Source organism: Rutidosis leptorrhynchoides, chromosome 9, assembly GCF_046630445.1.
Source record: "Rutidosis leptorrhynchoides isolate AG116_Rl617_1_P2 chromosome 9, CSIRO_AGI_Rlap_v1, whole genome shotgun sequence".
Lineage (NCBI taxonomy): Eukaryota > Viridiplantae > Streptophyta > Magnoliopsida > Asterales > Asteraceae > Rutidosis > Rutidosis leptorrhynchoides.
In genome coordinates this window covers 333,691,071-333,702,934 of record NC_092341.1, presented here as the reverse complement: position 1 = coordinate 333,702,934, position 11,864 = coordinate 333,691,071, and the positions used below count along the sequence as shown (strand labels likewise).

The 11,864-nt window shown below is 33.9% G+C and overlaps 1 protein-coding gene across 1 annotated transcript in view; it reads left to right on the top strand.

The window, feature by feature from the left end:
* Window positions 1–221: 221 nt before the first annotated feature.
* Window positions 222–11,864, top strand: part of LOC139869080 (uncharacterized) — a 37,277-nt gene continuing 25,634 nt past the window's right edge. Inside the window, exons 1-2 of the mRNA XM_071857407.1 lie at window positions 222–296; window positions 578–585. Of these exons, the coding sequence (XP_071713508.1) occupies window positions 222–296; window positions 578–585 (83 nt within the window). The remainder of the gene's footprint in view (window positions 297–577; window positions 586–11,864) is intronic.

Below are 11,864 nucleotides of genomic sequence, written 5' to 3'. Positions count from 1 at the left end.
AAAACCAAATCAACTACAATTATGGGCTGTGCATTTGCACAGCCTAAACTCAGCTAGTATAGCTACAAAATATTATGTTTAAAACTTGTATAAGGACATTGTCATTATATTGTTCAGTCGCTCCCAAATCGATTTGAATACTAAAGTATATACTACAATAAAGCATCCTACTTCGCAATTATAGTAACAAAAATATATTAAACAAACTATTTTCTATTTCAATGGCTAACAGCCTAACACTAAAAGAAACTCAACCTTATTATATTGCAAAGGGGTATGCATCAAATGATTTCTTCGTAAGTCATCGCAAATGCACAATAGATACGGATAATTTCCAATCAATTTCTTCATCCCTATAATAACTTTTGATTGAAATTGCAGAATTTGGCTCAAGAATGTGATTCGATTTGTTAAGTGTTTGCTCTAATTAGTTGATAAACTTCAATGCGAATGATTTAAAAAGACAATCGAGGTATATGAGGGAGCATGTAAATTAGAAAAAGGAGTTTTATGGTCTTCCCGAACTTTTCTAATTAACTGGTCACTTTTTTTTTTTTTTTTTTTTTTTTTTTTATAGAAAAAACTGTTTGAAAATGCATTCAATTTTCACCAAATTTCTATAGTATGCGTTCAAATTTCATATCTCATATTTTATACATTCAACTTTTAAATTTATATTATTGTATGCATTGAATTACTTATTCTCAAGTAACCGGTCAATATGTAGAAATAATTACTAGAAATAATTACTGAATTAGTTCTTGCGATTTGCATCATTTTTTTTATTCAGTCCCTAAATTTCAAAATTCATAACAATTCATCCCACCTTTTTAAATCCAATTATCTTCATCATCTTCTTTCAAAATCATAACCTTTTTTTTAAATCAGAACAATGCATTTTCATATTTTCTAACTGCCAAAATCAAATATATATATATATATATATATATATATATATATATATATATGAACAATAATTTTCCCAAATCAAAACTCATTTTCTTTTTCACATTCTCTAACTACCAAGATTAAAAATATGAACACCAATTGAATCTTTAAAATAAATAATCTTTGCTGTATAAAGTAAATAATCTTTGCTAGAAACACTCCATATACAACGGAAAGTAAAGATATAACCAAAAAAAAAGGGAAGAAATCTTAATTTGCATTTAGCAAAATTAACCCTCAAAACATGTCAAAACTAAGCCAACTATTAATAACCCACAAACCTAAAAACTCCAGAAAAACCTATATCACAAATTTTTGAAACAATAAAGCAAAAAAAAAAAAAAAAGTAGATTCAGACATTTCTTTTTTAACTTCTAATTTCTTCTTCGCAATCTCTTCCTCTTTTGCTTTGAAAGTAGAAAAAGCAAATTCAGACATTTCCTTGTTGGAAATAGGAGGCTAGGTATATTATTTGTGGAAGAGAGGATTGATAATTTAGAAGTTTGATTTATCTTGAAAACTTTGTTTTATTGCTTATTGCTTTGCTTGATTACAAATGAGGAGTGAAACCCTCTATTTATACTACACAATGAAACACTCTAGAACACTTCATCAACTAATATCTAGATATTTCCTAAGTATTTTCTAGACTTACATATTTTTACATGATTATTCTACACACATTGACTACTACACATTACATGAAGTTTCTAGATATTGGACTACAATCTTGATCCATATACTTGTATACTTGCAAGCCCATATCCAAAACAAATAACCCAAATCAAGTTTAGTTTCCAACAACCCCCCTTAAACTTGATTTAGTTACTCCGAGCATATTTCGTATTCTCTGAAACGATTTGTTGGAAATAGGAGGCTAGGTATATTATTTGTGGAAGAGAGGATTGATAATTTTGAAGTTTGATTTATCTTGAAAACTTTGTTTTATTGCTTATTGTTTTGCTTGATTACAAATGATGAGTGAAACCCTCTATTTATACTACACAATGGAACACTCTAGAACACTTCATCAACTAATATCTAGATATTTCCTAAGTATTTTCTAGACTTAGATATTTTTACATGATTATTCTACACATATTGACTACTACACATTACATGAAGTTTCTAGATATTGGACTACAATCTTGATCCATATATTTGTATACTTGCAAGCCCATATCCAAAACAAATAGCCCAAATCAAGTTTAGTTTCCAACAGCCCCCCCTAAACTTGATTTAGTTACTCCTAGCATATTTCGTAGTCTCTGAAACGTCTCGTGTTTTAGAGGCTTTGTGAAAATATCAGCAACTTGGTCAAATGACTTCGTGTACTTTGTCTGCACCTCTTTATTTGTAACACACTCCCTGATGAAATGGTATTTCGTATCGATGTGCTTGCTTTGATCATGGAAGACTGGATTCTTTGCTAGAGCAATCGCACACTTGTTATCCACATATATCTCCGTAGCTTCCTTTTGGAAAAACTTAAGCTCATTTAGTAACTTCCTGAGCCATATTGCATGACATGTGCACGATGTTGCTGCTACAAACTCGGTTTCACACGTTGACAGAGTCACAATGGGTTGCTTCTTTGAGCTCCATGTGAACGCCGTATCTCCCATATAGAACACGAAACCACTCGTACTCTTATGATCATCTATGTCTCCAGCCCAATCACTATCACTGTATCCAACTAGCTTGAAGTGATCAGAAGGCGAATAAAACATGCCATAGTCAATCGTACCTTTGATGTAGCGAAGTATCCTCTTGGCCGCCTTCAAGTGATTTATTGTAGGTGCTTCCATGTATCGACTTACTAGTCCAACTCCGTAGATAATATCTGGCCTCGTGCAGGTTAGGTACCTCAGACTTCCAACCAAACTCTTGTATTATGTTGGGTCCACCAAGTATCCTTCATCATCTTTTGACAATTTGAGATTGCAATCCATCGGTGTGTTCATTGACTTGCAGTCATTCATCTTAAACTTCTTGAGCACCTCATTCGCATAACCTTCTTGGGATATGAATATTCCTTCTTTCTTTTGTTTCACCTCGATCCCAAGATAGTAAGCCATAAGTCCAATGTCAGTCATCCCGAACTCCCGAACCATTGCTTTCTTGAACTCCTCAAATATTTTGGGATTACTACCGGTGAATATCAAGTCATCCACGTATAGGCACACAATCATAACATCTCCATCATTGCTAACTTTGGTGTAGAGGGCATGCTCATGGGGGCATTTCGTAAAGTCATTCTGCTGGAAATACTTGTCTATCCTGCTATTCCATGCCTGAGGCGCTTGCTTCAACCCGTATAAGGCCTTTTTCAATTTTAGCACCTTATTCTCTTGGCCTTTCACGATGTATCCCAAAGGTTGTTCTATATAGACTTCTTCTTCTAAGTGGCCATTAAGGAACGCAGATTTGACATCCATTTGATAAATCTTCCAATTATGTTGAACCGCAAGTGAGATTATCAATCTTATAGTTTCTAGACGAGCGACGGGAGCAAATACCTCTTCATAGTTTATGCCAGCTCATTGACTATATCCCTTCACCGCCAACCTTGCTTTATATCTTTCAACTTCACCTTTGGAATTCTTCTTGGCCTTGTACACCCATTTTACACCAATAGCCTTATGTCCCTTTGGTAGTGTGGCAAGATCCCACGTTTTATTCTTCTCAATTGCTTAAATCTCTTCGTCCATAGCACGTTTCCACTTTTGGATTTTTGTTGCGTCTTCATAACTTATTGGCTCACAATCGGCAAGAAGGCAGAACAATGATAGATCCTCCATAGGCTGGGTTATCTCGTACAACTCTCTAATGCTCCTTGTGTGATGTTATAGCCTACTTGATTCTCCTCCTGATATTGGTGTCACTTCATTAGGTGTTGTGGTTGGAGTACGTGGAGAGTGCGGAGATGGTGTACTAGAAGGTTCATGAACTTCTAGATATTCTTCGTTCCTTGCAGTACTTTCGAATGGATAAGGGAGAAAGTCGTAGTTCTCCTCTTCGGGAACATTCCAATCCCATGTTTCTTCTTCATCGAACACCACGTCTCGACTTGAGATTACTTTACCGGTCTTGGGATTGTATAGCTTGTAACCCTTCGAACTTGAGTCATAGCCCACGAATAGAAGCTTCTCGCTTTTATCATCAAGCTTCGTCCTCTTCTGATTTTTCACATGAGCATATGCCACACTACCAAACACTCGTAGGTGTGAGATGCCAGGCTTCCTTCCACTCCAAGCTTCAATGGACGTTGTGTTCTTGACACTTCTAGTTGGCGAATGATTTGCTAGATAGATCGCACAGTCCACTGCCTCAGCCCAAAACTCCTTATGCATCCTTTTGCTTTTTAACATACTCTGGGCCATATCAAGAATGGTCCTATTCTTTCTTTCCGCAACACCATTTTTCTGAGGTGAATACGGAAGAGTTAGAGGGCGTCGTAAGCCATTGTTGTCGCAAAATTCCTTGAATTCCTTAGATGTGAACTCTCCTCCACGATCGGATCTCATCGCCTTTATGGTGAGACCACTATGATTTTTCACAAACGCTTTAAACATCTTGAACATTCCAAAAGCTTCCGACTTTTCTTTTAGAAAATAGACCCATGTCTTTCGACTAAAATCATCAATGAATAGAAGAAAATATCTATTTTTACCGAAAGACTGTGGGCTTATGGGTCCACACACATCCGTGTGAATAAGCTCTAGAGGTTTCTTCGCTCTACTAGAAGCTTCTGTTGGAAAACTGTTTCGGAAGTGCTTTCCTAGAAGACATCCCTCACATATTTGATCCGGATGATTAATTGGAGGCAAACCCTTCACCATTCCTTTACTTGATAATAATTTTAAGCCTCCAAAATTTAAGTGCCCATATCTCATGTGCCAAAGCCGAGAATTATCTTTAAAACATGCTTTTAAACATCTTGGAATGTCATGTTGAATATTTAGCAAGAACATCATATTCGTTGACATTGGCACCTTAGCAATCAAACCTCCTTTTTGGTCTCTCAGATAAAGACTACGATTTATCATGCGAATATCATAGCCTTTCTCTAAGAGTTATCTAATACTCAGTATATTTGTCTTCATATTGGGCACATAATACACGTTAGTGATAAATTGATGCCTTCCATTTTTCAAGCGGATGAGGATCTTACCTTTGCCTTTAACCGGGACTTTAGAGGAATCTCCGAAGGTGATATTTCCAATTTCCACTAATTACCTCATCTAACTCCACACACATGTTTTTGTCACCGCACATATGGTTGCTTGCACCCGTGTCGAGATATTGATTCTCCATTATCTTCACCTTTGCATGCTAGTAACAAAGTGTTTTTCACTGCTTCGGTATCTTCTTGCACTAAATTTTCCCTTTTCTTGCACGTAATTGTTTGACTTCTCGCATTCTGAAGCATAGTGGCCAAATATATGACAATTATAGCATTTGGTTTGAGAATTGTCATACCTTGGCCTTCTACTTGTGTAGCCTCTCCCGCGACCTCTTGTCGGGTGAAAATTTTAACTTCTTTCTTCATTTCTGTAAGAACTATAACCTCCATATTTGATATATCCTTGTCCTCGTCCTCGGCCACGTACTTGACCACGACCTCGTTGACTCAGTTGATGAGTCTTTTCACTGCTCTCTTCCTTGAAAGATAGTTTTGCTTGTAAAGCTTGCTCCAAAGGCTCCTTATTTTTCTTATTGAACCTCTCTTCATGGACTTGTAGTGAACCCATGAGTTCATCGATAGTCATTGATTCTAGATCTTTAGATTCTTCGATGGCTATGACTATATAGTCGAATTTTGAATCTAATGATCTAAGAATCTTCTCAATGACTCTTACATCACTTAAAGTTTCACCATTCCTCTTTAATTGATTGACAACAGCCAAGACTCTTGTAAAATAATCAGAAATTGATTCTGAGTCTTTCTTATTTAAGGATTCGAACTCACCTCGTAGTGTTTGTAGTCGAACCTTTTTCACCTTATCAACTCCCTTATAAGAATTCTCCATGATCTCCCAAGCTTTCTTGGCGGTGGTAGCCCTTGTAATTTTCTCAAAAGCTCCATCATCTACACTTTTTTGGATGATGGAAAGAGCCTTTTGATCGTTGGTCTTCAATAGTTTTTTCTCCTTGCTGAGAGGACCTTTTTCTGCAGGTTCCTCATAGCCTTCCTCCACAATCTCCCATAAGTCTTGTCCACCTAGGAAGGTCTTCATTTGGATGCTCCATCGATCATAATTATCCTTTGTGAGGCGAGGAAACGTGATGACATTGTTGGCCATCATCTTGTCGAACCAAGCTCTGATACCAATTTGTTGGAAATAGGAGGCTAGGTATATTATTTGTGGAAGAGATGATTGATAATTTAGAAGTTTGATTTATCTTGAAAACTTTTTTTTATTGCTTATTGCTTTGCTTGATTACAAATGAAGAGTGAAACCCTCTATTTATACTACACAATGGAACATTCTAGAACATTTCATCAACTAATATCTAGATATTTTCTAAGTATTTTCTAGACTTAGATATTTTTACATGATTATTCTACACACATTGAATACTATACATTACATGAAGTTTCTAGATATTGGACTACAATCTTGATCCATATACTTGTATACTTGCAAGCCCATATCCAAAACAAATAGCCCAAATCAAGTTTAGTTTCCAACATTCCTTTTCTACCTTAAACATTAACCACTAAATCTTTAAATTTGTGATATTTGTCCAGTTTGCATAAGTGTTTGAAGCTGTTCATGAGATTGATTTTGAGTAATCAATCCTTTTTTCTTTTGTTCTTTTACATATTTTTTTTAACCAGAAAAAGCAAAAAACTCTCCTTCTTTCTCCAATTTTTGAAATTTTCTTCTTTTTTATTTTCTTTTAGTCCTTCTATTTTTTCAATTTTTTTCTATGTTTTCTTTCTTTATATCATAGATTATGGTTTGTTTATGAAAGCATCTGGTGATGTTTAGAGATATGTTATTTCCTGACATGAATCACCATTCAACAGCAACGTCGACGGTGGCATCATTGGCGGTTGACAACGGCAGCACGGTGATGATGGTGATTGCATGCGATGGCAGTGGGTGTGTTAGTTTTAAGTTTAGATTTGGATAGATAAATTTTGGTTTTAATGTTTGATAAAGACATTGTTGTTTTAGTGGTAATTACATTATTAGATCTGTGTTTCATTTTTGTTTGTTTTTTCTTTGAGTATTATAATGTACAAATGATGCAATATCTACAAACACGAGAGATGAATAATATAGTTTTAAAATTGAGGTGACCTAAAAGTTTACATGTTATAACAGGTTAAATACAATAGTAGAGATTTAAAAGTGAAACGCATACAATAGGATATCTGAAAGTTCAATGCATACAATAGAAAATTGGTGAAAATTAAATGCATTTTTCAAACAATTTTTTCTTTTTTAAAGTGTTTTTTAAGTTCTCTACTATAATTTGTTATATATATATATATATATATATATATATATATATATATATATATATATATATATATATATATATATATATATATATATATATATATATATATATATATATATTGGTAGGATCAAGAGGGAAGTAACCAATCGGGGGAAGCGGGGGGAAGCAAAATCTTTTTTTTTTTCATTTTTTGAAAAACTTTGTTCACGAACATTATCGATTGGATGAAAATATGAACATTTAATAAAGACACTTTTGTGATAAATGTTTTTATTTTGGCGGAAAAACACTCGAAGAACTAATATATAACAATTATCGTGTTTTTCGAGCGTATGTTGAGGTTTTAGATATTAGGGTTTATAGGGTTTAGATATTATGGTTTAGAAATTTAGGGTTTAGGGTTTAAATTTAGGATTTAGATTGAGTTTTTAACACGAACGGTTTAGAGTTTAGGGTTTAGGGTTTAGAGTTTAGGGTTTGGTGTTTTGGGTTTATGGACCCAAAATACCAAACCCTAAACCCTAAACCCTAAACTCTAAATCGGGCTAAATTTTACTTCACAAAACATGGAAAAAAAAAGTTAACATTCTTCACGAACAATATTATCTTGAATGTTATTTTTGTCGATCGTTTTCCCGCCTAAATAATAACATTCATCACGAAGTGTCTTTTCTAAATGTTCATATTTTCGTGTGATCTTGATGCCTGGAAAAAAATTCCAAAAAAATGAAAAAATAAAAAAAAAATTTGCTTCCCTCCGCTTCCCCCCGATTGATTACTTCCCCATTGATCCTGCCCCTATATATATATATATATATATATATATATATAGTGAAAGAATTCAGAAAGAACTAAGAGTGGGAGAGAACCTAGAAAACTCATATATTAATGCACATTCACCTACCATATGCACCTATCTAAGTTCTCCATGGATCCTCTCCCTACACACACACACACACAAAAATATATATATATATATATATATATATATATATATATATATATATATATGTATATATATATATATATATATGTATATATATATATATATGTATATATATATATATATGTATATATATATATATATATGTATATATATATATATATATATATATATATATATAAATCGCTTATGTTTGTCCTTGTAATTAATAACTGTAGCTATAGCTATAACTATTTATAATAAAAGAGGGATTGACCTCCATTCGGTTTGGTGTCCACTTTGTGAGTGACGACGATGTGGAGGTGGTTAACCATTCGTTAATTTTGTGTAAACATGCTCTTGAGGTTTGGGACAAAGTGTTCGATTGGTGGGGTCGGGGAGGGGTACCTTATTACAACGTTGGGGATCTCTTTGTTGATATGGGACAAGCGAGTACTTATGTGGGGAAAATTATTTGGCAAGCGGTCGTGTGGGCATGTTCTTATTTAATTTGAAAAAACCGAAACCAAAAGGTCTTTTCAAACAAAAGTTGGAACGTGCCGGTTGCACTTAACGAAATTTAAGTCAAAACCTTCAAGTGGATTGCAAAACGAAACAAAGATAGCGTTATCGATTGGCACAATTGAGTTCACAATTCAAAAATCTTCATCTAAGTGGTTTTGTTTGATTCCGAGAATATACTGCTGATCAGTAGCATTGAGAGTGCTTGTTTTGAGTATGCTAAGTGTTTACAGTAGCAACACTTTTGCCTAGGGATGGTAATGGGTGAGAAAAAACTCGTGACCCGCGGGTACCCGATCCGCGATGGGCGGGTAAAATTATTAAATCTTACCCGCGGGCACGGGTACGGATAAAAATTTATACCCGCCGACGGGTCGCAGGCGGGTCGTGGGTATATACTACCCGTCATGGGTAAAACCCGACGCGTGAATACGTGAGACTTTTCTTAATTTACCCACGAGTTTATACTTACAATTATAAAATTTAAAAGTTATTTTACTTGTAATTGAATAATGATTAAAAGTATAATATTATATACAAGTAAAAAATTTAATTTTTACGTCGCTTTACATATAGCTTGCACATGTAGTTTTATAATTAATAAAATTATTTGGATTTTTTAATAAAAAGTTGTATATTATTACTACACGCGGGTTACCCGTAGGTCACAGGTATCCACGGGTCACGGGCATGGACGAAAAGGTTCTACCCGCGGGCGGGTAACGGGTTTCTCGTGTAAAAAAGAAACCCGATGAGCAGGTCGTTTGTATATAGAACCCATGCCCGTTACCTGCAGGTGCCATCTCTACTTTTGCCGCAGGAGCACTAGTACATGTTGTTATTTGAGAAACATTGGGATGTAATAGTACTTGTACATTCATATTTCATATTTATATTGAAATAAAATTCTTATGCCTTTCAAAAAAAAAATTATAATAAAATGTCTGATAAAAGTTAGATGAACTTTAAAGCTATTTGTTTTGTTTTATTTTTAACTAGTTTTTTTCCTTATCGTACTTGTTTATGTGTAGTTTATAGTAGTAACGAAATACATTTCAAGCTGACATGTTTGTATATAAATGATCGACTTGACATTTCTATTGTACTGCATTTTTTTAAAGTTTACCATAGTTTACTACTTGGCTCCGTGCCTTTGCCTAAGTAATTTAACTTTTGTATAATGTGCAAACATGAAAAATCTAATATTTGCATTTCAATGTGCATTTCAATTTTCTGTTTTCTTCATGTTTTTCAAAATAGAATATTAATTAATAATTTTATCCACATACTAAATACAATTGGGAATCTTTCTCTCCCATTGGTCCACGTTTTCACCTTGCACTCACATACGTCTACTGCTCACCTTTTGCCCTATGTCGACCGGCCAAGTTTGCTCACCTTTTGCCCTATGTCGACCGGCCAAGTTTCGAACCGGGAAAGGAGTGGTAACCGGTCCGGCGCCACCGGAAATATTATAAAAAAAAAGCAGCACGAGGGGTTGCTTCATCATCTGTACAAAGAAGTATCGCTGCGCCATACTTCCCATACCTTGGACACCCGGGCCTTCATGGACAACATGCTTCTTTGTTTCTTTTTATCAATTTAACAATAATATCTTCTCCAACTCTAATTCCAGTTCTCGCATTGCAAGCCAAGATCCATTTTCTGTCGATTCCACCTTTCGATTTACCAGCAAAGGTATTTGGTATTCTATTTCTTGATTAATGCTTGCTATTGAATTAATTAGTATTATTGATTGCTGCATGTTGATAATAGGTTCGATTTGTGTGTATCAAATGCACATGATTTACAACTTCTTTAACTTACTATGTTTATGTTAATTTTTTAGATGCTTTTGAATTATGATGTGTAAAATAGTTTAAATAATCAACATATATTTCTTATTTAGAACCTCTTCAGGTTTGTGTTTCTTAAACTTCCATTGCAAAATTCATGAACAACGTGTTTATGTTTCTTTTTAAAACGTATTTAACTTCCATTGAAAATATCTCTGTATATGTGTATGTTTTGACAGAACATATATTTGTTATTTAGAACCTCTTCAAGTCAGCATGTTTGTGTTTTTTTTTTAACTTCCATTGCAAAATTCCCGAACGGCATGTTTATGTTTTTTTTAAACGTATTTAACTTCCATTGAAAATATCTCTGTATCTGTGTATGTTTTGACAGGTTATATTTATATGTATCATATACTACTTTGCACCATTATTTGCAAATTAGTTTGAATAGTTAACATAAATTTGTTATTTAGAACTTCCTAAACTTTTGTTTACAAACAACATATGAAAAAGCATGGTTATGTTTTTTATGGCATTCTCTTCAACTTCCACTGAAGAGCAGAATACTTTCAAGCACACCTTGCATCTTTTTAGCAGTCACACTTAGTCATTTAAATTTGTTTTAGCCAGATATAAAATATTTGAAATGGAATTTATTCATTTATATTATGTTTTTATAATTGTTTTCCCCTGTAATCTTATAAATAAATTACAATAGGGTTTATTAATTCATATTAACACCTTTAAAAATTATTGGCTTTAATTCAGGCTCGAGCGATTGCAGTTCATCCTTCTCGTTAATTTCTTCACCGTTTCTTTTATTTAATGTGTTGTTATTATGGGTTATGTTGTTCCATCGATAGTATGTGGTACCGTTCGTTGATGGAATGCTTCGTCTCTATAATGCTGTTATTTTTTTTGTCTTCATAATTGTGTTGTTGATTGTAATGGTGAGAGGCACGAGAAAAAGAAAAAAAAGGATGATAGAACAGATGAACCCAATGATGTGTGTGACAACCCGGAAATTTTTGAACAAATTTAAACTTAATTTTTATTTGATTTCGACACGAGAAGCAAAGTCTATTTATTTGAATCTAAAATTTTGAACTGTTGTTATACATTCATCTAACCTGTGACTATTCCCGACGATTCACGAACAGTTATCGTAACTAAATTGGTATATATATATATATATA